At 42.7% G+C, this 27314-nt stretch overlaps 1 protein-coding gene across 1 annotated transcript in view; it reads left to right on the top strand.

Annotated features, from left to right (window-relative positions):
* OBSCN (obscurin, cytoskeletal calmodulin and titin-interacting RhoGEF) overlaps positions 1-27314 on the top strand; it is a 167003-nt gene that overhangs the window by 47027 nt on the left and 92662 nt on the right. Inside the window, exons 21-41 of the mRNA XM_072328332.1 lie at positions 3783-4049; positions 4368-4480; positions 5188-5341; positions 7386-7547; positions 8165-8269; positions 8976-9242; positions 9861-10130; positions 10827-11093; positions 11670-11936; positions 12912-13178; positions 13834-14103; positions 14736-15002; positions 15618-15884; positions 16706-16978; positions 18488-18754; positions 21546-21812; positions 22586-22852; positions 23459-23722; positions 24446-24712; positions 25075-25338; positions 26217-26483. Of these exons, the coding sequence (XP_072184433.1) occupies positions 3783-4049; positions 4368-4480; positions 5188-5341; positions 7386-7547; positions 8165-8269; positions 8976-9242; positions 9861-10130; positions 10827-11093; positions 11670-11936; positions 12912-13178; positions 13834-14103; positions 14736-15002; positions 15618-15884; positions 16706-16978; positions 18488-18754; positions 21546-21812; positions 22586-22852; positions 23459-23722; positions 24446-24712; positions 25075-25338; positions 26217-26483 (5079 nt within the window). The remainder of the gene's footprint in view (positions 1-3782; positions 4050-4367; positions 4481-5187; positions 5342-7385; positions 7548-8164; positions 8270-8975; positions 9243-9860; positions 10131-10826; positions 11094-11669; positions 11937-12911; positions 13179-13833; positions 14104-14735; positions 15003-15617; positions 15885-16705; positions 16979-18487; positions 18755-21545; positions 21813-22585; positions 22853-23458; positions 23723-24445; positions 24713-25074; positions 25339-26216; positions 26484-27314) is intronic.

Consider the following 27314-nt stretch of genomic DNA (forward strand, 5'->3'; position numbering starts at 1 on the left):
AAGTGGAATAATTGCAAGGTCTGTAAATACACTGTGATGTGAACTTGGATTCAGGTCTTCCCTATTATCACAGTGGCCACTGCCAGCCCTACTTGCCATGGGGGCAGGGAGACACAGCCCTGGGCTTGGACACTGTTCTAATGCTTGAAATAAGGTGGAAGAGAGGGCAGTCCTTCCACCATCAGCCCTCGGCCATGTCATTGACATAAGCTCTTAGCTGACTCCCTTCTGAAATTTCTCACTCTGGTGCAGTCTGTTTTTCTTCATCTGTAAGGCTATTAGCAACCTATTCCCTGCTTACCCATCCATTCTTCTCTACAAAGCACGTCTTTCAGAGCATCTCTTTAGAATCAGTCAGAGTTAAAAATATAAATCAAAATAAAAACACAACAGCGCATCTGTCTATGGATGCTTTCCTTTCAAGTAAGCTAACGGTGTCTCAGCTGTAGCCCTGTACTTCTGTCCTATTTCCTGCATTCTTTTGTCATGATTGCTATGGAATGAGCAAGGACAGAATTTAAGCACATAAGGTCTATCTGATCTTGTCTACAAAGCCCCTGCCACCAATTGCTGCTGTGTAGGTCGTAAATAGGTACTGAAAAACTTGATAGCAGGCTTCGAGTACATAAAAGGCTCTTAGAAAGTGGAAGCAAACAATCTGTTCTCTGTGCAGAAATAATGGACTTAAATTGCAATGACAACGATACAAGTTATACAACAAAAAAGCTTTTTAATGGCTGGATGACTGGATAAGTCATTTGGAGGGGCTTTGAAGGCTTCACTGAGGGTTTCAGAAAAGGTTAGTGAAATATCTGGGGCACAAAGAGCTGAGCATGTCCTGGAGCAATGGAGAAGGGCTGGATGATTTTTGTGGGTATTTTCAGCCATAGAATTTTGTGTCCTGGTGGTGTCAGTACGTTCTTTCGCACAACATGGACAGGTTGGTTTGTTGCATTGCTTCAGACTTTTGTACTAGAAGCTCAGCATTGCATAGGCATTCAGAGAGGGTTAAAGCTCACACTTCTGCAAAGCAAACAAGCTCCTGCAATTGGTCTCTATTTTAGCTGTGGATCAGCTTTACAGTTCCCTTCCATAAGCTTTATGGTTCCCTTCTGTGAGTCTACTTATACAGACTAAGTGCTTAACTTTAACTCTTGCTCCAGGATTTCGGGCATACTGTTAGCAAAAATATCACAAATAATTTCACCAACAATTCTCCCCACCTATATGTAGCTTTCCTTTTTTTCACTGGAAGGGTTTACATTGGCAGATAAGGTGGCCATGTGGAAACAACCCCATTAATTCTCACGAAGCTCTGATTTCCCTGACTGGCCTTTGTTTTGTGATTCTGCATGCATGCCCTGTAGCTAAAGCCTGGATGTCTTCTCCAACACCTTCTATCTCCCATCCTTACTTAAGCTACTCCATTGCGAATTTCTCTGCTAGTACATGAGAGTTTTTATTTTGCCCCTTCTGTGAGGCAGCAGCTGGATGGGAAGGGTGAGATGAGGACTAGCCTGTTTGGGTGCCTTTTTTTTTTGCCTAAGAGCAAACTGGGAACCAAAGATACCAAAAATTGAAGATGAACCGTGTCACACAGAGCAGGGTTTGTCAAATCACTGGCATGCACTGTTAGGACAACTTCATCATCAACATATTCCGGGCTGACAGTTGTCACTAAATTCTGCTTCTGTGCCCCAAAATGTGCACTTATCACTTCTATTGGCAGTTGCTCATCTTTTCTCCAAACGGAATGGTTGTAGGAAATAAAACAGGCAAGCAAACAAACCAAACAACCCGCAGATATTAACCTCCAGCTGATTGTCAGTGCTGGCCACGTGCATCACTTCAGATCCTTCTGCGACCAACAGAGATTGGAAAATACAAAGCCCTTCAGAGACTGCTTTTATTTCCAGAGACACTGAATTACCCTCTGGAGTGTCTTTCTGAATATATAAGGAACCACAGGTGGCTACGACCCTGATTTATATCTAGATTCAGGCTTTCTGTTTCACTTAGGTTGGATGAATGGCTCCAGAGAAGATAGGGAAATACAGCAGTTCATTGATACCACGTGTTGGAAGAATGCAGCTCAGTGCTGGGCAGTTTGCTGCTTCGTTCCCTCTTACAAGTTGCACCCCAAGGCATTGTTTTCAAACTCTGGATGTGTCAGTTTCCTTCCAGCAAGATCATCAAATCATTCAGGCTGGAAAAGACCACTGAGATCCCGAGTCCAACCCCAGCCCATCCCTGCCGTGCCTACTAACCACATCCCCCAGTGCCACATACCCATGGCTCTTGAGCACCTCCAGTGACTGCGATATATCAGTGTGGTTGCTTCAGTTGTGTGAGTTTTCAGACACTGGCTGTTGTTATAGCAAGGCAAAAAAGCAAAGCTGATGGAACGGTGTCTATTCAGGAAGCAATTGGCTGTCCTGATAGCTGCCAACAGTTTTGCACGAGGTGTGTCATGCAAGCTTGCATGAGTCTGGTTTAAAAACTTCCTGTTCCAATGGAAGGAGAGGATGTTGGTACATGATAACTGTGGGATTTGTGCTCTCCCAACATCCAGTTGCAATCACAGCTTATTGTGGCTGTAGAAAATATCTTCTCTGTAGACAAACTGAGTTAGTTCCATTAAGTGGCTGAAGCTCTAAGTGATCCAAGGTGAAGCATAATCCGAACTGGAATTTAGCTAATTGTAGTAGGGAATTCTTGTGATCAACCAAGCCGTAGTTATGAGTTATTTAATATACAAGTCCTCCATCTAAAACAGCATTGAGCTCTTACCCTGGTTTATGGTAGAAGTGAGAGTTTAACAGCAGTAGGCTGAAGTTATGCTCCATATTTCTTGTCACTCAAAAGAATATTTGAATATATTATTTTCTTTGGCTATGTAAGAGCTCATAATGAGGTCAGCTGATGTTCTTTAAATGCTGGGAGTCTGGCAATGTGGGGAAGTGGACTGTTATTTGCTGTTGAGCTTTAGGCTAAGAAGCCTGATTTTAGAGGACCGTGGGCTTCCCCTTTTCATTCCCCTCTCCTTCCCTTCTCCCTGGACTGATACCGCATGGTTTGAGAATGCTTTCAGAGCAAGGTAACTGAGGAATAGCCATGTGAAAACCTGTTGCTTTACTGCACTATAAAAGACACTTAGTCAAAAGACAAGTTCCAAGCTTAGGATTCCAGGAGATCCTAGAAACAACTGAGCTGCTCAAACTTGTAGTCTGGCTGAATATCTTATTGTCAGTTATGGTCAGGAGGAGATGCTTGAGTAAGACAAATAAAAGGTCATGGGTAAATTGGTCCTTTTTGTGATACACTTCCCCAAATGTCTGTTGCCTTATGACAAGAAGAATTCTGCAAAAGTAATTTTTTTTTTTCAGTCTTGTGTGCAGTACAAAGAGGAGTAAAATCTAGGAGGCCACTTGAAATGTTTTTTCCATCTGGAAGGATCCATTTAAGAGCACACATGGACCTGGTTATGAACAAGTTTTCTTCTTTGCAAAGGTTGTTGCTTAATTTGCAGATACTGTACCTGGAAGAGGAAGAGGGAAGTAACTTGTTTTGTAAGTCCTGATGCTATTCAAGCATTCAAGGCCAGGCTGGATGAGGCTTTGTGCAATCTGGTCTAGAGGGACGCGTCCCTGCCTACAGCAGGGGGGTTGGAACTGGACGATCTCAAAGTTCCCTTCCAACCTAAACCTTTCTATGATTCCTTCTATGATTCTATTTCTCAGCTGCTGGTGTGAGATCTCCAACCTCTCTCCGTTGTCTTTCAGTGCGGCAGATCAAGCTGGTGAAAGGTCTGCAGCCCCTTGAAGTCCCTGAGAAGGGAACTGTCACCTTTTTGGTGGAGGTGTCCCATGAGGATGTGGAAGGGACTTGGCAGAAGGACGGCGTGCGGCTGAAGCCTGCACCAAATATCACGATGGGCGTCCAGGGGAAGAAACATTCATTGACTCTTTCTTCTGTGACCCTTGAAGATGCAGGACTCATTTCCTTTAAAGCAGAAGGCATTAATTCATCAGGGAGGCTCACTGTGACAGGTATTGGTTGGTGCAGGGTGTGCTTATCTGCTCCTGTCCCAGATTAACAGCAGAACCAGCTTTCCTTCCAGCTGCAAAGAATGTTACGCACTGGGCCATTGCCACCAGAGTATCCCTCAAATATCAAGAGGATTGTTGTAACATCTTTGTCCCTAGCACAAGTAATGATAATGTGCTCAAAACAAGAGGTTTTTTGTTGTTAATTGCAAGTTATAGTAAGCATGGAAAGTAGGCACTGCCTTTCATTATTCCTTATGCCAGATGCTCCTAGAGACCTCATTCCCAACTAAGTGCACATCCTTTTTTTTTCCTCCTCAGAATTGCCTGTGAAAATCAGCAAACCATTGGCAGACATTAGCGTCACTCAGAAGGACAAGGTCACATTTGAGTGTGAGCTGTCCAGGCCCAACGTGGACGTCAAGTGGTTCAAGGTATGGCATGTAATGGTATTTTCATTTCTGACTTCTCTGGAAATGAATGAGAGCCTTTAATTTCACTTCCAAGGGATGTGAGTCTGAGCTTTTGCTTTATAGCTTTTGCACTGCTCTCTTTATGCTCTTTTACTTGCCCAGATCAGCACTCTTTGTTATTATGTCCGGAGTTCATTTATCAGGTTGAAACTGAAGTTTGTTTTGGGTTTATTGTGAACTCCTGAGGTCTTGCTGCGCAAAATATTGTTGGTAGTTCAGTCTTGTGCTTCAACTCTAACATAGAAATTCTCGCCCAGGATTTGTAGCCTTGTTGTGAACTGGGTTTTAGGGTGAAATCTCAGTTTTCTTTGCACCTGACAGTGTGAGAATTTGCTCTGGCACTTTGTGTACCTCTTTGGTGCTCAGCTGTTCCTTCCCTTACTTGGGGATAACATCATTTAATCAAGTTGGTGTCCAAATGGGCTTGTTAACTGTCCTCCAAGGTGCTTTAAGATGTCATAGGTCATCCAGAATTTATGCGTGTTCTGTAGCCATTCCTACATGTTGAAAACACTGCACTGTGCTTAAGTTTCAGCATATGTTCCAGTAAGCACAGTTCCATTAATTCTAGGGAAGTGGGTGAATTAAGCGTAGATCTGAAGGCTCCCTTTGCTCAGTGCAGAGATGGAAGGACTGATGGAGATCTGACTTGATGTTTTCCCTCCTAGGATGGGAAGGAGCTCCGTCAAAGTAAAAAAGTGGGCATTACTTCCCAGGGAAATAAGAGAAGTCTCGTTATTCACAAGTGTGAATATGAAGATCAGGGAACATACACGTGCCAAGCAGCTGAAGACAAGACGTCAGCTACCCTAAAGGTTCATGGTATGTTTAACTGAAAGAGCAAATGAATCCTATTGTGGTATTTTGCACCAGAGCAAGAAATGCCTCATGGGCAGTTTGGGCATTTCTTGGTTAGTCATTTTGGATACTCTTTTAGTGAGAAAAATACTGGCAGAACTGTTGTGTACTTGTTCTAGCCTTAGAGGAGTCTTTCTGGAAGAAGCTCTAATTGTGTTTTCCATCTACTAGAAGTGATTGACATTTTCTGGAATTTAAATAGTATTTCTAGATCAGCAAATGAGCAAATACTGGACAGACCGGCACAGATCAGGGATTCAGTGTCTGGCATGCCCATGGTTTGGTTCAGCTTCTGCCACTGCCAAAGGACTTTACCTGATTACAAACTGGACAGTCCCTGGGTACAATTTCAAGACCTGCCATACTTTTTACCAGTGTAGTAAATGATAAAGAAAATGCCATGATATCTGTCTGCCTCTCTTCTTTATGCTCAAGACAGATTTTCCCTCCTCGTACTGCACTGGTTAAACCCCAGTTTGTAGCTCATCACCGGGCTCTGGAGCATCAGACTGGTTACTGAACACGCGGGTCTGCTGTGCCCTGGTGGATGCCACCTTCCAAAGGGATGTCTGAAAGGATGCTTTTTTCTGATTTCCTACTAGATGCTGTCCTCATGTGGCCACTTGGGTTCAGTGTTAGCAGTCTCTTCATGAACATCTGTTCTGTCCCATTACTTTGGTGAACTCTCATTTTCTCTCTCAGTCTGCAACCGGGTTGGGTTGCTGTTTCAGTACTGCCTATTTTATGCAGGAACTCTGCTCTTGAGGTTAATCCAAGTTGTATCCAGGCCTTTCAGAAGGAAAGGGAAATAGTAGCACAGAAATATAGTCTGGTTCTGACATAAATAAGTGCAGACCTGGAGAGTTAAAAGGGATTGTGTGATGTTCAAGGGATTTTGAAGCAAAGATATCCCCTAGGTAAGATTTGTGGCTGACATTCTCCATATGTTCTGGGCACACAAGCTAAGGAAAGACTGGTGAGCATGCAGAGAAACCTGTGGTTCAGACAAGTTTGTAGTGACACAAGAGATTGTAGAGTTCTGAATAGTTCTCCTTGGCATAGTTTGGAAAATAAAGATGAGGTGATTGGTGGTAACCAATATGGCTTCATCCAGGTCAAGCCATGCCTGACAAACTTGGTGGCCTTTCATGATGGAGTAACAGCATCAGTGGGAGAGCAACTGACGTCATCTACTTGGACTTGTGCAGAGCATTTGATCCTGTCCTGCATGACATCCTGGTCACCGAATTGGAGAAAGATGGTTTTGATGGATGGACCACTTGCAGGATAGGGAACTGGCTGGATGGTCACACTCAGAGAGTTGCAGTCAATAGCTTAGTGTCCAGGTGGAGAGTGGTTCTGGGACCAGTGTTATTTAACATCTTTGTAGGCAACATGGACAGTGGGATCAGGTGCACCCTCAGCAAGTTTGTAGGTGACACCAAGCTGAGCGGTGCTGTTGATGTGCTAGAGGGAAAGGATGCTACCCAGAGGGACCTGGACAGGCTGGAGAGGTGGGCCCTTGGCAGCCTTATGAACTTCAGTGTGGCCAAGTACAAGGTCCTGCACCTGGGTCAGGGCAATCCCAAGCACAGGCACAGGCTTGGAGGAGAGTGGTTTGAGAGAAGCCTTGACCCTGAGGAGAAGAGTTGGTCTGGAGGGAGGTGTCCCTGCCTATAGCAGGGGGGTTGGACCTAAATGATCTTAAGGATTCATTCCATTCTATTGTTTTTCTACTCTTAATTTTGCTTAAAAGATTTTAGAATAAATGAAATTCTGGCTTCCATGAAATCTGTTTGCAGGGAGCTCCATTGTAGATAGTATGTCTATCTTTAAGTTCAAGGCCAATAATGAATTTACTGTGTTGAAGAGAGAAATGACTTGTGAACAGATGATGGTTTAGAATAAAACGTAATTCTATTTATTTTCTATGCAAATATGTGTAAGGAAAAGATGCTGCACTCAGTTCTGGAAATACCTTGACAGATATATCTCTACTGTTTCACAGCTCGAGATATCAAGATTGTTAAACCACTGGAAGATGTGGAAGTGAATGAATATGAGAGTGCATCTTTTGTCTGTGAGATTTCACACGATGAGGTTCAGACCCAGTGGTACAAAGATGACAACAAGCTGAAGGCTGATGACAACATCAGAATGCGGCAAGATGGTAGGGTGTAAGAGGGGGATCTTTCTCCTGAGTGGGGGGGTGGGTTGGAGATCAAGCAGAAAGGACATCTGAAATGAAGAAGGTTCAGAAGGGAGTTTCCCATTTGTTTTGGGATTGAGGTTAGGGTGGAACAAATGACATAGTGGGAACCTTAGTGTGGGAAGTGTGATGCTGTCCCACCATCCCTTGCTGCCAGAAGTGGGTAGTAAATCAGTGCAATTATTTCCAAAGTGGGGGTGAACAGGACAGTCAGTTCACTTCTCAAAAGAGTTTTGTCTGACAGCGAGTGTGATCCTTCCATCTCAGGTACTTGGAAGATGACGGCGGCTGCATTCGGTCAGTCCTTGTAGAAGCCGTGTTTAGATTACACTTCGGTGGGGATGTGGATGTGGGGGAATGGGTAGTTTCATTGACATGAGAACAGGCAGTGGTGCTGTGATACCAGATGGATGATGTTCTGCCTGGCAATGTGCCTCAGAGCTGTTTGCTCAAGGAAGCAAAGTGTCGTTGTGTGTCTGCTCTCAAGAACGCAGTTTGGTAGGGATGGGTTGGTGGTTGGACCAGATGACCTTAGTGGTCTTTTCCAACCTTAGTGACTCTATGGTTCTCTGCTTCAGGAAAGACCTACTCGCTGACTTACACACGTGTCCAAGTCAAGGATGCAGCAGAAATCAAATTTGTAGCAGAAAAAGCAGAATCTCGTGCCCATCTTACAGTTAAAGGTAATTATGCTTTTGATGACAACTTTGCTTAAATTATCTCATGTTATAAACCAGCTAACATCCTTTGCTTTAATGTCAAGGAAGTTAAACAACAGCAGAACCTTTCACAGAAATAAAAACTCCTACCTAGCGACCTTTTTGTCCATGAAAATATCTACCTTGTCTTTTGGGATTTACTTTTTCTAAGTAAAACAGTTTATTTTCTCAGGAGGTTGATTTTCTACCTTTAGACTTCAGATTTGTGCTTGGACGTTGAAGGATAAAAAAACATATCTTGGCTTTTTCTTCTTTTTCTCTTGCTGTTTGAAAAGAGCACAGGGTATTTTTAATATATATAACGATAAGCTATATATATAATGTTAAGTGTGATAAAGAAAAGGGAGACATTTGAGTTAGTACGCTACTCAAGAGTTCATTCCCCAGCTTGGCCACTGCACTGCTGTACAGTGCTGAGTAAATTACTCTTTGCCTCTGAAATTTGGCCATCCAAGTGGTAAAATAGGGATAACAGGTCTTCTTTTAATTAGCTCTTTATTTGCTGTGCGTTAGAACAAGTGCTTAACAGAGCATCACCATCCAAGTAACCATCCATAGAAGAACTATCGCTACCGAGTTTAATTGGCCTCTCTCTCAGAAACTGTGCTGATTATTATTATATATATACACATATATATGTTTGTTTGTTTGTTTGTTTTCCCCTTCTTAGAACTGCCTGTGAGAATTGTGAAGCCTCTGCGAGATAAGATTGCGCTTGAAAAGCATCGGGGATTCCTGGAGTGCCAGGTGTCTCGTGCCAATGCTGAAGTCAAGTGGTACAAAAAGGATGTTGAAATTCATCCCAGTGACAAATATGAAATTGTGAGCGATGGCGTGTATCGGAAACTCATCATCAACGATGCGGATTATGAAGATGAGGATACATACACTTGTGATGCCTTTGATGATAAAAGCAGTGCTCATTTCTTTGTTGAAGGTAAAAATAGTAATAATAACAATAAAATAAAATAAAGGCAGGGGGATGCAGATGGACTTATACAAAAGCCGTTGTCACTTACTTTGAAAACACAATGCAAATTAAATGATTATTTTTTGTTTTCCCAAAGTCCATTGATATTCTTCCTGTTACAATTGTAAGGGCAAGAACAACCTGGAAAATGAATTTCTCCTAAGTAGAGTCATTAAATTTGAGCTACAGAGACCTTTACTAGGAGAAAACTTTTTGTTCAGAGCTAAGTTGCTGTATTTAACCAAAGTAATTATCAATATCTGTGTTTCATTGAACCTCTATCCCATTTCATAATGCCAGAAGGTTGATATTGGGATGGGAAGGTCATGGTTTGCTTTGGATATTGGACTGGGAATCAGAAGATCAGGGCTCTCTTCAGGTTGTCAAAGTCTTATCGTCTGACTTCTTAACAACAACATTCTTTTTTATTATATTATTTTTTAATGATGTTTTAAGGCATTTTGAGCTGATAGGTGTAGTGTTCATGTGCAGTAATGCTGGCATGAGTGAGTAGGGTGATAATATAAGGGTTTTTTTTTTATTCCTTCTAAATCTCTGCTTTCTCTTGTTCCATCCTTTTGAAAGAGCAATCCATTAATATAGTAAAGGAGCTGTGTGATGAGGATGTGACTGAGCCTGAAGAAGCCAAATTTGAGTGCGAGATATCCATTCCTTCTGTGAAACCTCCCAAGTGGTATCTACGTGGGGAAGTCTTACAGGCTGGCAGAAACTTTATTATGCAGCAAGAAGGCACCATCCACCGGCTGACCATACTGAAAACCACCACTGATATGACAGGCACCATTCAGTTCTCAATTGGCAAATCAAAATCCACAGCAAATCTGCTTGTCAGAGGTAACATATCCTGGCTTGGTTTACATCACGAAGATGAAGAATTAATAAATGTAAATTCTTCCTTCCCTGGGGTCTTTGAAATACTGTGTGTGTGTCTGGAGGGTCTGCTCCATTTCCAGTTAAAAGTCGTTGGACACTAAAAGAGGCAGCTGCATCTCAGTAAGAGATCTGTTTGAATAGCTGTGATGTGCTTACTATTCAGATCTACAGAGCTGAGGTTTTGTCCTTGGCTGTACCAAAGAAGTCAAATCAGGTGAAATTCATTATATTTCTGAACTAGATGAGTTTAAGTTTGGTAGCACATAAATTTGATGCAGTTTGTCATTGATTTCATCTGAAACAAAGCTTCCAGGCTTTTTATCTGCTGTTGTCCCCAGAGTAAGAGTCTCCATTCACATCCTGAAGTACTTGTTATATCTTCAACTCGCTCTTATTTGAATAATAAAATCCTCAACTGGGAGCAATTCAATAAGCACAGAACGAGAGCTGGACCTTACATTTGGTAGACAAAATACAGTATTATTTTATAGAAATGTAGTCAATAGCATTCCCTATAGACAATCATTTGTTTTATCTTCAAAGAGCTTCACAGAGCCTTTGCGAACATGAAATTAATTGGAATGGAATACACGCAAGAGACTTTCCTCTTCTTCCAATTGTCCTCATCCTTTCTTCTCTTCCACCCTTGCTTTGCAGATTACCACATACAAATCACCAGGAAGTTGGAGGACAAGACAGCTTTGGAACGTCATTCTGTCATCCTGTCCTGTGACTTCAGGCCTTCTCCGAAGGTCGTGAAATGGTTCAAGGGCCACACACCCATCGAGCCCTCTGAGAAGTACAAGATCAAGAGGGATAAGCATTCAGCAGAGCTCAAGATTCTGAAGCTGAAGCCCGATGATGCTGGTGTGTACAAATGCAAGGCAGGAATTGCAGAGACTGAGGCCACGCTGACAGTTGAAGGTATGAGCAGGGAGGGTGGCTTCTTACGTGTCCTATTTCACCTCAGATTTCTCTTCTTGAGGTTGATTTCTGCAGTTCTCTCCTGCTAACTTTGTAAATGTATAATCTTCACTGAGCTGTTTATATTGTGCACTGTGCAGAAGTTACAGCGTACTGAAATCAAACATTCACACTCAGGTGGGTTATGCACACACAAGGGCAGTTACTGGGTGAGGTGATGGGGTTACATGGATTTGAATTTGTCTTTCTTTTCTTGAGACATATTATTTTCCATTTTGTCCAGTGAACCAAATCCTTTGAAAGTCTTTAATAGTCCTAGGTTAAAATGTTGGGATTTTTGTGTGTGTGTGGACTGAACTGCAACAGGTCTTTGACTGTAGGTGCATGTCTGCGGTTTTCATTTCCACTGACCACTGTGTCAGCTCTTATCTGTTGTTTGTTCATTCATAATGGTCACAGATTAGTAGAATAACTGAGGTTGGACAAGGCCATGAAGATGATCTAATCCAACCATTCTACCTCATCCCAGTATGATTTATAGTAACAGTGGTAACAGTGCACCTTGTTTCCCCACAGCCCGCAATGTAGAAGTAACAAAACACCTGCAGGATGTGGAAATTGAAGAAGAGAGCTCTGCTGTCTTCTCCTGCGAGCTGTCCCATGATGACGAGGATGTGGAATGGTTCCTGAATGGCACCCTCCTTTACACCAACAATTACAATGACATCAAGAACGTTGGCAATTGCTACACACTGACAATGAAGCAGGTTAAGCCTGAGGATGCTGGCACGGTGACAATGAAGTCAGACAAGGTGTCAGAAAGCGCGCGCCTGAAGGTGATAGGTGGGTCTGATCACACCCCTCCTGGATGTAAGAGGTGCTAAGGAGCTATAATTCATTATATTGTGCAGCAATCCTTCTTCTAAACCTCACCTCTCTGTGGTGACAAGTCATCAGGGGCTTTCTTCCAGTGGAAGGTGCCATTGCGGCAGATATCAACGAAGGAGGATGGTTTTGGTGTCCTGCCAAAGCATTCCATTGCTCTTTGTCATCATTTTACTTAACATAAGAAGAGTTACAAGAGCAGTTTCTTTTACTGCTTCAGTAATATGCACAGTAAATGCTGTTGTCTCCAAGGATTTATGACTGCAGGGAGAGATCACTCAGTGTGTGTTTTGCCTCTGGTACAACTAATGACCAGGCTGTGAGCAACCTGATCTAGCTATTGATGTACCTGTTTATTGCAGGGGAGCTGGGCTAGATGGCCTTTAAAGGTCTCTTCCAATTCTAAGGATACTGTGATTCTAATCTGGTCTCCCCAGCAATTAAGCTCTTTTGCTCTATGCGCTCAGAGTTTGAAGGATTTCCTCTTCCTCCTTTCTTTTATGTTTGGTGGATGTTTTTTTCACCTTATGTGTGAAATAGAAGATCGATAAAAGGAGTCGATAAAACAGGAAAATCAAAAGTGTTCAGCAGCAGTGTTCCTCTTAACGCTGTAGCCTGCTGTATGAGCTCTGTTCCATGAGAGGGCAATGCCAGCTCTCTAGCTTTAGGAGAGCAGCATCCCAATTACTTCATATGATATCAGTCCCACCCATGGCAATGCAGGCTGTCTCTCCTGTTCCCTGTATTCTCCTACTGATCAGTTCAGAATTCCATAAAGCTCATTCAGTTGTCAGACATGAAACCGCTTTAGGTTCTATACTGGTGTTGTCAGTACTGGTAAAGATTTATTTATCCCTCTTTAAAAATCTGAAAGCAACTGGAAATGTCTCAACTTATGTATCCCATTGTCCTGTTTTGCCTGTTTAACTGCAGAGAAGCCCGCTGTCTTCATGAAGTCCTTGGACGATGTTTTTGGTGAGGAGCGGGGTGTGATTAAATTGGAATGTGAAGTCTCTAAAGAGAAGGTCAAACCGGTTTGGAAAAAGGACGGTGTTGTGCTCACTTCTGGCAACAAGTATGAACTGGTACAGTCTGGGAAGACCCTGTGTCTCCTTATCCATGACCTCGAGAAGTCAGATGCGGGTTTATATACCTGTGATATTGGCACCGATGTTGCCAAGTCAAAGGTCGGCGTTCAGGGTAAGTACTGTGGAAAGTAAAGGGGTGCTGAAAGCACTTTCAGTTTGGTCACTATGTCTTACACCTATTCCCCCATGAGCCTTAATGGTTCCTATAATAGAACTGCATTACTGCAATTTAGCACAGTGATGTCTGGACAATTCCCATTGCTTTTGATGTAAATGTATCTCATTTTGCCATGAAAATCACCAAACGTGTCAAGAATGTCCTGGAAATGTTTCCTTTCTAAACATCCCTAAAATGGACAAATGGTTTGAACACCAGCAAGGGTAGGATAGTAACAAATTAGCTAATAGAAACATTTAATTTCTTGTCATAGGCAAAATCCTTTTTCTCACGCAGCATCCTAGAGTTGTCCTCTCTGTTAGGTTTTTCCCTCTGTAGCTCATTGAATCTTCATTCTGCTCCACAGACTGAGCTGCTCTCCTTGTAGTTCTTCCAGAGCAAAGCCAAGAGTTTCACATGTTTTTCTGTAGCTTTCTGGTAATTCTGAGTGGAGAATGCCTTAGGAATTCTTTGCAAGTTGGGTACATCAGTCAGGAACGCAGCCATGTTCTGCAAATCCTGAGTTAAAACACCAGTACTGCTGCTCACATCAGTCACAAATGCCTTTTCTCCATATAAACCTCATACTAACCGATCTCTTATCTTCCAGAGCTGAACATTGGCATTACCAAACGGCTGAAAAACACTGAAATCCATGAGGGAGAAGATTGTACTTTTGAATGCATTCTGTCCCATGAAAGCATTGATGAGTTCAATTGGACACTGAATGGAAGCAGAGTGGAAAGTGGTGGGCGATTTAAAGCTTCTAACGTGGGTCGGAAATATACTCTCAGTATCAAAAGTGTGATTCCTACTGATGCTGGGGAAGTCGTTTTCACTGCCCGTGGTCTAACCTCCAAAGCCTCTCTGTCTGTGAAAGGTAATGAGATCAGAGAGATTCTGGGGTCTGATTCCTTCAACTGTCTTCTGATAAGATGGTCATGAGAGCTAACTCACAATATGGTTAAAGTGAATCGCAACCTTCTACTTGAACTTTGAAGCACTGAGAATTTCTCTTAAAAATAAGTGAAAGGAGGAAACATTTTACACAAACGTGAGAACTACCCAAGACATTGGGGTAGAGTTGGAAATGGGCATCTCACTACAGCTTGTTCCATTAACAGTAAATCAGGAACAATCTGTTCAGGGAACTGTGGGAGCAAATATCCTCTAAGTATAAGCTGAAGGGATGGCCTTCACATCATCTAGCTGTACAAAAGATTCCTATCTAGAACATGTGCATCTGAGAGCATCATCCAAGGCTCCCAGTGTGATCAGTGGAGAGAAGAAAGAGGCAGTTTTCAGAGATGGTTCATCATCCGCAATTGGATAGATTGAAGACAAAATAAATGGTACCTTGAATTCCATTGTCTGTACTTTGCAGATTACTGCTGGCTGTAGGATGGCCTCCATTTCAAGCGCCTCTCTATCTCCAGCATGTAGATGCATGTATTTAGAGAGAGACATCCTACCCCTAAGTGTACATTACTCATAAAGCATGTTTTCTTTCAGAAAAACCTACTGAGGTTACAAAACAGCTGGAGGATAAGACAGCAGCAGCAGGGCAGGACATCAGCCTGAGCTGCGAGCTGTCGAAACCCGATGTGAACATCAGGTGGTACAAGGATGGCAAAGCAATCAGAAAAAGCCAGAAGTACGACTTGCAGCAGGAGGGAACGAGGGCCGTTCTGATCATCCATGACTCTACCACCAAGGACAGCGGGGAGTACACCTGTGAGACAGAGGACTCTAAAACACAAGCCAGGGTCACTGTGCAAGGTGAGTTGAAAATCACACTGGGGGTGGCATGTAGAGAAGTCGAGGTAAATATCTGCAGCCTGTGGGTGATGTTTTTCCTCTTCTGTTTCCTTGAGCGGGGTCAATTATTAGTTTTCAGAAAATATTATGGATAAAAGTCTTTTACTTAAAATAATCTGGAAACTGAATGATTCTCCACAATGATGTGGATCTGGGCAGCCTGATCTGGTTGTTGGTGACCCCTTGGCAGGGGGTTTGAAACTAGATGATCTTTGAGGTCCTTTTCAACCCAGGCCGTTCTATGATTCAGTGATCATTCTATGATCTTGGGTGTTACTTAGTGAGCCAAGAAAAGATGGCAATCTGAATTAGTCAGTATTAAATATGTGTAATCAAAACTATACGCAGTTTACCAGATGAGATCCCACCAGCATGTTTATAATAGTATTAAACTTCCCAGATATCTTCTGCAATTATCAAGCCTATGTAAACGGGTGGACTCTGTGGTCTTCTTAGTCTCTTTGCATCGCTATATGATGTTCTAGAAGTGAGGTCAAAGGGGATTCAGGACAACCTCTTTGTTGGGATAACAAATCCCTTTGTCCTACACCCTCATCCTTCTTTTTTTCCTTCCAGAAAAACCTAACTACTTTATCAAGGAACTTTCAGATCTGAAAATCGAAGAAAGTGGAACTGCAGTTTTTACATGCCAGAGCGAGAAAGCCGCATCCTCCGTGATATGGAGAAAAGGCATAGCTGAGCTCAGGCCTGGCAGGAAATACGAGATGGCACAGAAGGGACGAGACCTGCAGCTGACCATAAAAAATCTGGAGAAAAGTGACAGTGACGTGTACAGCTGTGACATTGGTGATGCCCAGTCCAGAGCCAAGCTGGTTGTACAAGGTATGTGTGAGAGCCATATGACTGCACATCCTGTTTCTCCACTACCAAGACATTATCCTGGTAGAGTTTGTACATTTATGGCATATCTTTGGGGCTGCAGCTGTCTGGCCTGAATAGCAGTTCACAGGCCATACACAGAGCAAGCTGCATGGAAAGGGAAAGAACTGTACCAACTAGAGCAGTGCCGCTGGGTGGCTGTTTTTGTGCTGCCATCTACGCATATGCAGATCAATTTCTCAGCACATGAGTAGCACATTCATTCATTTTTGCCTCAGACTCACAATGTGTACACCGCACAGGACATGGACAAAAATATAGCAGTATGGAACCTGTCATGTAGAGCAATTCATTGATTGGAGCATTTGTACTTTGAGAACTTCATGTATCATTTAAAAACCAAGAATGCTGATGTACGGTGAGGCTGGTGACCCAAAAATGAGTGTGAAGTTTCTATTTCTGACCTTTCTGAGTCAAAAATAGTCCTCCAAAAGTCTAGGCAAAAATTCCCTGATGCTGCATTCCAGGTAGTTTCATTGGGGGAAAGTTCGTAACATTGGATTTGCCTTGTGCTGGCTACTTGTCCTGCTACATGTGTTCTGGTACACCAAAGGTGTCTTCATCCTATATTGGTGTGTGTCTTGTATGCATTATCTTTTTGTGAATAGGTTTTGTTGTGTGTGTTTAGTAACAGGGGAATTGTGTTTCAGTCTTCTGTATCATGAGTGTATTTCTTTCTTGAAATACGTGGAAAATCTTTCCATAATGGTTTTCATGTTGGGAATGGAAGATTCCAGTAATTGATGTATCTGTGTTCGTTTCAGGCCAGAAAGTGCTAATAACAGAAGACCTGGAAGATGTCACTGTGTTAGAAGGGGAGTCTGCCATGTTCAAATGCAGAATCTCTCCTGTAGAGTATAGCAAAGTGCAGTGGTTTTTGGATAAAACCCCACTCCATACCAATGAACTTAATGACATCCAGTCTCAGCCTGGCGGATATCACCTGCTAACCTTGAAAAAACTCTCTCTGAAGGACTCGGGGGTCATTACATTTGAAGCTGGTGATAAGAAAACATCTGCCAGTTTGGTTGTTAAAGGTAATTTAAGCATAAAAACGGCAGGAGACTGCATAGAAATAACTATGGAAAAATGTGGATAGGTGGGGAAAAGCGCAATAAACTTGGCCCCATCATTTGTATATCTCTATATTTTTGAATGTATTATTACCTATATAACATATCTGGGAAACGAACACCTTGCAATATTGGAGAACTGACAATACGTTTATTGGACCTTAGATGGGAATATTATGCTATAGCAATGATACATTGAATATTGTGTCCAGTTTTCCTTCAGCTAAGCTCTTAGGGCACCACTGCAATGGTAAGTGAAAATAAATTCATTATCTCATAGAAAAAAAGAAGCAACAAATATGTCTTCAATTTAATTTTCATTGTTTGAAGGGTAATGTTACATGTTCTCTACTGTTCATGGTTGACAATATTTTCTCCTGAAAAGTTAAACTAGGCAAAAATTACAATGCTGTTCTACTTTTATAGGGAAGGAATAAGACAAATGCCAGACAACCTAAGAGCGTAAGTTTAGAGAAGTGTTGTTTTCTTAGTGGAAATATCGATCCTTCTTATTACCCAGAGATGTGTAACACACTGTCTCTGTGTCATATTCTTATTCTTTTCAGAATCATCCCATTTCTTGCAAGGATATATATATATTTTTTTTCTCAAAAGTCAAGAACTTTGCCCCGGTTGACAATTTTTGCCTTCCTACAGAATTGCAAATTGATATTCTTGAAGAGAAATGAAAGATCTTATTTGCAAAGGGTTGACACCTTTTGGTGACCCCAAGAAGTGGTGCTGTATTGTGGAGGAGAACAGTTTTTGATTTTCCGGTTAATTGGGTTTTTAATGTATTAAAGCCAGAAGCTGGGAGTTGTAATACCTATCTTGGTCAATTTAGCTTTTAGTATCTAGCTTAGGCTGCTTCTAGGAGCTGTAAAGAGAGATGAAACGCTTCCAGAGAGCATTTCAACACCTCTGTCCTAAAAACATGTGTTGGAAATGAATACCCTGCCCTTGCAGGTGTCTGTTGTCTTCCATTAATGATAGAGATACCCTACATGACCAGTCTAGGATATCCACCTGCTTTTTAGATGGCCTTGTGCTGATATTCGTAGAATCATATGATGAAGTAAGCTCTGCTCTATATGTCTGTCTGAGAAATCAGAGCTGTACCTTGCTTGATCTAGAATTAGCCTTCTACATTGCATTGGAAGGCCCAAACTGAGAAGCACGCATGGAGAAGTGTTTAGGAAAGTTGTGCCTCTGTCTTGCTTAAGTTCAATGAGATGTGAGAGATTTTGTTATATGGCATTTTATTTCCAGTTTGTCCCAGATGCCATTAGGTGTTCACTATACCAGATTTTATGGCATGATTAATGCCTTCCCAAGGGCTTTGTAATCCAAATTATTCCTTGCTAACCTGTGGTTTTAATGCAAATGATCTTGGATATAAGCCTCACAGATTACTTGTGATTTGAACATCTGCACCTCTTGTGAAAATCTCAGACCGTTTTTATGTGATTCTAGAAAAGCCCTGCATCTTCACAAAGGAGCTGGTTGATACTGAAGTCACTGAGGGAAAGGATGTGATTCTTCACTGTGAAACCTCCAAGTCAGACAGCCCTGTAAAGTGGTGCAAAGACGGGAAGAGCCTTAGGAATTCTTCTAAGTATAACATCAGTCGTTCGGGATTTGAAGCCAAGCTGGTCATATATGGGGCAGAAGAAAGAGACAGTGGCAGATATGAGTGTGAGGCTGGAGCAGCTAAAAGTAGTGCTGTTATTACTGTCAAGGGTAAGAACATTTGGAGTAATGGTTTGGGTTCTGCTTTGTCAACCATCACAACATTCAGAACAATGCATAGAAGTGATGTAATTGTGAAACTGTATCGAAAAGGAACCTCATGTCTTTGCAGCTCAGAGCAGGAAAGGTTCTAGTTAAATCACTCAGGATAGCATCCAGAGAGGTGGCAACGTGAGACAGGGAAATCCTTCATTTTATCTAGAGCTGTCAGGAGAAAATGGTGGCAATCTCTGCAGAAGATCAAAGAATCATTAAGGTTGGAAAAGACCTCTAAGATCATCTAGTCCAACTGTCCACCTACCACTGATATTGTCCCCTTAGTGTCACATCTCCCCACTGTCCTTGAACATATCCTATCCAGGGATAGCGATTCCACTGCCTCCCTGGGCAGCCCATTCCAGCACCTGACCACTCTGTAGGAGAAGGATTTTTCCTAATACCCAACCTGAACCTGCCCAGGCACAACTTGAAGCCATTCCCCTTGTCCTATTACTGTTACGTGAGAAAAGAGGCCAACTCCCACCTCACTACAACCTCCTTTCAGGGAACAGTACAGAGTGATGAGGTCTCCCCTGAGCCTCCTCCTGTTCCCTCACCCAAGTTCCCTCCGCTGCTCCCCATAAGACTCATGCTTCAGGTCCACCCAGCCTAAAAGGTAATGCAGAGAAAGGATGAATTGCCTTCTGAAACTCTTTCCAGTGCTATCCCTGTCCAAGGAAGGGAGCTCATACACCCACATTTGTCAAAGGAATTGCTTGAGGCATCTGAATTTATTAGGAGTACTGCATCCAAAAGCACTTATTCCAAAGAACGTGGTCAGGGAGAAGTCAATAATTGAAGGGTTGTGTTTGAGCTGAAACAAATGTTTTCTTCTTAGATATAAGAGATTTTAGTGTACTTCCCTGAGCACGTTAGGAAAGCATGTGAGGTAAACATTGGGACTGAGCTGGGCCAAAACCAGAGTCACATACTGCTCACACTATAAACCTTCCCCTAAGAGAAGCCAGCAAGAACAAGAAGTCTTTGACTCGTTGGAAGAGTCAACCTGAACCTCTGAGCATGAAGAGGGAGGGAAGCTGCTCACAGTATTTGCCGAGCACCAAGAAACCACATCAAGGCTGAGGTCTGCAATGCAAGGATAAAGAAGAACTTAATGTAATGAGGATATCCAAATTGCTATAACTTTCCATAGCACCGCAGTACTTTTCCAATACCCAATACACACAAAGACAAGGTGCTGAAGGCCACGTTGGATGAGGCCCTGGGCAGCCTGATCTGGTGGCTGGCAACTCTGCTTAAAGCAAGGGGGTTGGAGCTGGATGGGCTGTAATTGCCCCTTCCAAGCTAAACCATTCTTTGATTCTACAAAGACCTGAGTTGACTCCAGTAGGACCTGAATCTCACTCATGATGAAGAATTTTTCTGCTAGCTAAAGCAAAAAAGCATTCATGAAGAGTGTTATCCAACTGCCAATGAGTGTTATGCGCCTTCCCCATTCCTCCTTTCACAGAGCAGGGTGTGAATAGGTGTAGGATTTAAACACATGGATTCAGATGAGAGGAATCAAGTCACAGATATGCCCACAGTATATTATATTGTTCTAACATTTCTTTATCTGTCAGGGTCACAGTAGAATGGTAGAATTCAACAACAGCATTAAAAAATCAGAGTCTGTGTTAGTGTGGGTGTCCACAGACTAGAGATGAAAGGGGAACAGAAGAATAAGGTGCAGTATTTCAATAGACACAGGACAAATGCATCATGGATCATTGCCTGAACTGCACGTTCATCAGCTTGAGTTAGTAGACAGCACCAGCCAGGAGGAAAGGGATTGGTTTTGTTGTTGCAAGGTTGTTGTATATGATTTATGTTTTAAATTATCTGAAAGGAAAACACGTTGTTAGACATTTCTATTCCTTCTCCTTTTCCCCAATAAGTGCTATCTCCACTGCAGTTCACCTTCAAGTCCTGAATCCCAGGCTGTGACAGAGCCTGCACAAGAACATCCATATGGACCCTTCTGTGTTTTACGTTTCTTTGGTGCTGTTTTTAAGTCTACATTCGTGTCTGATAAAAATCTGTTGTGGTTTCTTATGGCAAAAAATTAACGCTGCTGGTCTTGAGAAAAGGTGCTCTGTCATTTCTTTGTGTCCTCTGTGTTACGTGACGGGTGACCTCAGTGAGGTTCAACATTGATTGTAGCATTTGCCAGGCTCTAACCACAGATCTGCGATCCAGTTCAGTGTCTACCAAACCTGATGTCACCAAGACACATCTAAGTTGCACCTGTGGAACCGGCTTTGGTTGCTTTGCATACTCTGTGTGTTGCTCCTTGAATTTGGTTGTTTCCTCAGAAGGCCAAGGGAAGATGAAGTAGGGCACTTCTCTAGATCTGTGCCCTGGCATTACATTAAACCATTTTGATGTTTACTGCTGAGAGGAAAGGAGAGAAAAATTCAAATAGCTGAGCGTAATGACTCTGCTAAAGATCTTAAGGCTTAAGTTTTGCCATTGCTCCAAGTACTGAGACCAGTTGCACGCAGTTGGTGCCATTAATAGTATTGGAAGCATCTGCTGCTGTCGTTAATAACAGCAATTGCCTTTTAATAGTGCAAATTGTGATTAAAAGGAAAAAAAAGCATATGATCTCAGATACTTTTTGCTGTTGCAGAGTGCATTTCCATTCCTGAGGTTTTCTATCTGAATAGTAACAATTAAAAATAATGAAACAAAAAGGAAACAGGGATCTGCAAACTTGACTATGTGCAATGTTCCTTTTCAGAAATGCCAGTTCTCTTCAAGCAAGAGCTTCAAAACCAAGAAGCTAAAGAAGGAAAACAAATCAAACTGACTTGTGAGCTCAGCAAACCCGATACCCCGGTGAAGTGGATGAAGGGAGGCACTGTTCTGTATGCCAGTGAGAAATATGAGTTTAAGCAGCATGGTACTGTGGCAGAGCTCATCATTCGGGATGTGACATCGATAGATGCTGGGGACTACACCTGTACTGCTGGGGAACTGAAGACCACTGCTCAGGTGAAAGTACATGGTAAGCAATGTTGGGTATACTGCAGCACTTTCTTATTGCATCTCTCTACACAGCAACCATCTACAATCTCATGATGACAATGTAATGGCAATGTAGCATACTTGGAAGTAGCTGTATGTATTTTTCATGTGATTTCATGTCTTGCATCTGGGATCTTAAATCTGTCTCTTCCCGCTGAGCAGAAAATTAGTGCAGATTTGTTTCCTGTGCTCTGTGTGCTGATTGGTTTGCTGTTATACATGGTTGTAAAACCGGAGTTATAGATCAAGAACATGGGAGCACAGGCAGAATGTGAACATTTAATGTGGAAGAGCAGAAAGGAGCACCATGCAGTCAAGTCTAATCCCTGGCAAACTGCAGGTGGCAAACTGGTTGATATTTAGATTCCCTCAAACTTCCTAGACATCTTCTCTAAAGGCTCTCAGATACGGTCAGCAAAACGAAATGGTTTTAAACTGGAAGAGGGTAGATTTAGGCTAGATATTAGGAAGAGATTCTTTACTACTAGGGTTGTGAGACACTGGAACAGGTTGCCCAGTGAGGTTGTGGATGCCCCCTCCTTGGAAGCATTCAAGGCCAGTCTGGATGGGGCTGTGAGCAACCTGGTCTAGTGGGAGGTGTCCCTGCCTGTAGCAGGGGGTTGGAACTGGATGATCCTAATGGTCCCTTCCAACCCAAACCATTCTATGATTGTATGATTTATGACTATGAACTACTATGGGATGCCTGTTGTACAGTGGGAGCTTGTCCTGATCCCTGTTTCTGTATCATAGCAGTGCCAGTCCTTTTCAAACAAACCTTGGAGAACACGGAAACAGAAGAGGGGAAATCTGTCTCTCTGCGCTGTCAACTCACAAAAGCAGATGCCACTGTGGTGTGGAAGAAGGGAGAAGCCACACTCCAGGCAAGTGCCAAATATGAAATGAAGCAGAAGGGGACAATGGCAGAGCTGGTGATTCATAATGCAGAGCCAGAAGATGCGGGAAGATACACCTGTGACACTGGAGACCAGCAGACCACAGCCCAAGTCAAAATCCATGGTAGGAATGAGACACCTGCTTGTGACCATTTGTTTACTGTTCTTGCCATGGTCCTGCGCATTTCCAATGGGTGCTCAGAAAAAAAAAGGGATCAGTCCAAAGGAAAGGCAGCTCTGGTTGTGTCCATTAGGTTACCTGTGTTCTAGGACAATAACTTCATACTAAAACGTATCAATCAATTAACCCTGACCTGATATAAATATGTCTTTCCTCACCTCTGAAATAACTGTTCTGCTTTCTGCTCAGGACGTAGACACTTACCTGAGTTCTAAACTGCGAGGTAAGAAGATGATGGATATGTTTTGTTAGGAGATATGCATTTCTTTTCTTTACTTGCTGAACAATTTTTTTCACGTCTGTGACCAACAGCATTTGGGCAGCAGGGGAATAACTACTTTGATGTTCTAATTATTGAAAAATAATTGTTTTGGTTTTAATTCCCTACAAACTCATGGCAAGTAAGTGCAAGTAGAGTCCTGGAAGTGCAGGTAAGTCAAAGTCCATTAGCTGTGCCAAGAGAATATTGTTTGGCCTTTAGGGTCCCATAAAGAGGTAATAGTTGTTAATGATGCCCCTAAAGTAAAATGAGAATGCTTCATTCCTCAGCCATCTCTGCACTCATTGAAGAAGAGCTTAAGAGTCTGGAGGCTCTGGAAGGTGGGACAGCCACCCTGCACTGCCGGCTGAGCAGAGAGGCCCCCGTGGAGTGGAGGAAAGGGCACACTGTTCTCAGGCCAAGTAACAAGTACAGGATGAGACAAGAGGGCACGTTGGCTGAGCTACTGATCCATGACCTGGAGACAAAGGATGCTGGAGACTACACATGTGTAGTGGGAAGCCAAAAAACCACTGCAGCCTTATCAGTGAATGGTAAAAAGTCAGAAATCACTCATGAAATTCTGGAATATTTCTGTCCATCTCTCTTCCTTTCTATGTATTCCATTTCAACTCCTACCTTTATGTCCTCTGTCTACTCTTCTCATCCTTCCACTTGTACGTGTGTTACAGGAAGCCAAAAAACACAGCAGCCTTATCAGTGAATGATAAAATGTCAGAAATTACTCATGAAATTCTGTAATGTCTATCTGTCTGTCCTTTCCTTCTTCCTTTCTATGTATTCCCTTTCAATACCTGCCTTTATGTCCTGTGTCAACCCCAACCTTTATGTCCTGTGTCCACAATTTTCATCCTTCCATCCTTTCACGTTTCCATGCTACTCCTTTCCCCATTCTCCATCCACAATCAGATTTCATCACTCTCAGTGTTGCATGTGTGTTTCTGTAATGACTTCTCAAGTGAAGGACACTAATGTGCGTGTATGCCTTCCTAAATTAGTGTGGGAAAAGATTCCTTGTGATTTTCTGTTAAGGAGGATTCCTGACCTCCTGTCTGGATAAGGTTGTTGTTTGTGTGCATGTTCTTGATCAGATCTCTGATTGCTAGAAAATGTTGTTACAAGCCACAAAAAAAGATGGATTATGGTTAAGGATAATGGCATAGGAATAAGGTCTGGAGAGTCATTTATAAATCACAACGCAGCTGCTGACCAGAGGGCATTGGGTTGCAACCCCTTGTTCATTCTGCATCTCTCAGCCCTGCCAGTCCACTTCAAGAAAGAGCTGAAGAACGAGGAAGGTACGGAGAGTGGAACGGCCACGCTGCAGTGCGAGCTGAGCAAGGCAGTCAGCATGGTTGAGTGGAGGAAGGATGGGAAGGCACTGATAGCAAATGGCAAATACAAAATGAGACGGGAAGGGCGCTTTGCTGAGCTGGTCATCCAAGACCTAGACTTGACCGATGCTGGGAGTTACACCTGTGTGTGCGGAGACCAGAAGACCACAGCTTCTTTGAGAGTGAATGGTAAACATTCTACCCATCTTTCTCATTAAGCCCCAAGCTGAGCGTGTTTGACAACATTTTCTGATTGTCTGATGCTTGGTCAGTACAAGTCTGTAGAGGTTTCATGTTGTCAGCTCTGTGGAGCAAGTCATCCTGTTAGAGAGCATTCCCTTGCCTTTCTTTTCCTCTGAGACAGCTCAGTAATGTTCTGAATTGCTCTTTCTAATTTATTTCTCTCTGCTCTAGAAGGTCTTCCCCCCTCATATAACTTAGCAGTGGTACCTCTGGTTAAATGCACACACTGCAGTCCAATAATTCAGTGGAAGTTCCAGGTTATTTCATTACATTTCTGATTCCATCTCTGTTGGTATTGCATCCTTCAGCCTTACCTATCCTCTTCCAAGAAGAAATGGTGGACAAGGAAGCTACAGAGGGCCAGGCAGTCACTTTGCACTGCAAGCTGAGCAAATCGGCTCCTGTTGAATGGAGGAAGGGGAATAAAGTCCTCAAACCAAGTGAGAAATACAAAATAGAGCAGGAAGGCCCATTTGCAGAGCTGGTGATCCAGGATTTGGATTCGGCAGACGCTGGTGATTACAGCTGTGTGTGTGGAAATCAACAGACTACAGCCACTTTGACAGTAAATGGTAAAAAAGAAATTCTCAGCACGTGTTTCTGAACTCTTTTTCTCCCACTGCATCTGACCTCTCCACACTTTTCCATTCCCAACCTTGCTGATAGGTTTTTCTTTCCTGTTTTTCTCCTCTCTCTCTCTGCCCCACCACTGCCTCTCTCCCCTCCTCTCACCTGATCCCGTCTTGATGTGCTGTGTTAGAATGACCTGAAGTACAGGTCTCCCTCTCGACACCATTCCCAATCCAGTGCAGCTGATGTTTAGATTTTGTCCTCATAAGGATTGTCCTAGAGGTGGGATTCATATCTACTCTTAGTTTCCTAGGCTGCTACATCTGTTGCTCCGAAGCAGAAAGAGTTTTCATTGAAGTGTGATGCTAAGGAGCATCTTACTGAAGAAATACTCTTTTTTTTTCCCCACACTCCTACTGTGCCCAGCCCCCTTTTTTTAAGCAGTTTTGTTTTAATTCTCACCAAACGTTTGCTGTATCTGCATAAAGCTGACAGCACGTTTGCAGGGCTTTGTCTTAGGGGATCCATTTGTAAGATTACAGACAGTGCCACAGCTCAGGTACTTCTGGAGAAGTGTTCAAGGCAAACGAGTTGCTCCAGGAGTCCTACTGAAATATGGCCTTTAATTTTATGATCTGTAAAATACGGGGTGGATTGCTTGTTAACTTAGTTTGTGGATAGTAAAAAGTTTGCTTTAAAGTCAAATTTTAAAGCATGCAAACAAGGAAAAAAAAGGTAAACTGAAATATGAACATAATCCTGGAGTGTGGGGAAAGCTTTGTGGCATGCAGGTTCAGGGAGATGAAGGAAGAGAGCAAGTAGACCGTGGGCCAGGCTTTCTCAGCTTTGATGCCATGTTAATATTCCATTTACTCTGCAGTCCTACCCACTCTTTTCACCAAAGAACTGAGCAATGAAGAAGCTACGGAAGGTAGAAGCGTTTCTCTGCACTGTGAGCTGAACAAGGCTGCTGCTAATGTGGAGTGGAAAAAGGGCCTCAAGACCCTCAAGTCAAGTGACAAGTATAAAATGAAACGGGAAGGCGTCATGGCAGAGCTTTTAATCCAAAATCTAGACATGACAGATGCTGGAAACTACTCCTGTGTGTGCGGAGACCAGCAGACTACGGCTGTTCTAACAGTACATGGTAAAACAAAAGAATCCAGATGAATGCTACAATTAACTGCTGTGTTCTCTCTGTCCATGTGGAGAACAGATGCCTTGTTACCCTGCCACCTCCTTCCTCTGCCAGGCCTTCATCCTCAGCTCCATGATGTCAATGATGTGTTCCTGTTGGCATCAGCATGGCTGGTGTGCATGGCACAGGAGGGGTGTCAGAGTATGAGCTTGGGGAGAAAGCAGGCAACCAGGCTTGCTGCTACCCATTTGCTGAGGGCTGATATCTTGGTTTTCCCTCTTGCAGATTCCTTTATCACAATCCCCATTGTGCTCAAGAATGTTGAGTCCCAAAGGGGTCCATGACTTGGTGTTTTTAAGGTGTCATCAAACTCAGCCTGGTTAGGATATTCCCTGAAATCTTATTCCCACTCTCTATTTTCCTGGGATACCGAAGTGGTTTAAAACATACAGACCAGACTCTCCCGTGCAAAGCAAACGCAAACTACCTCAGGGATTATTATCCCGAGTTACTTTTATTGCAACTGACATGTTTGAAAGAACACGTCAATGGAAGTGAAAATGCTTGTTTCCCTATTGTGTATTGAAGTGAACAGTTTCATTTCAAACTGAATTCTAGAATGAAACTCAGTGTTTCATTCCTTATTTTAGTGCAGAGTTCCTTTCCATTTGCTTAATGTTAAGATGCAGGATGTTAAGCAAACATCCTGTTTTCATTATGGTTTAAGACTTTGTGTGAGAAACCCTTTATTTTTTATTTTTTTCCCAGAAATTTCAATTTAATTGTTTTTATTGGAAATTTCACAGGAAAAGTGGGGTGGGGGGAACCTACTTCTGTCTG

The sequence above is a fragment of the Excalfactoria chinensis genome, chromosome 2 (assembly GCF_039878825.1).
Source record: "Excalfactoria chinensis isolate bCotChi1 chromosome 2, bCotChi1.hap2, whole genome shotgun sequence".
NCBI lineage: Eukaryota > Metazoa > Chordata > Aves > Galliformes > Phasianidae > Excalfactoria > Excalfactoria chinensis.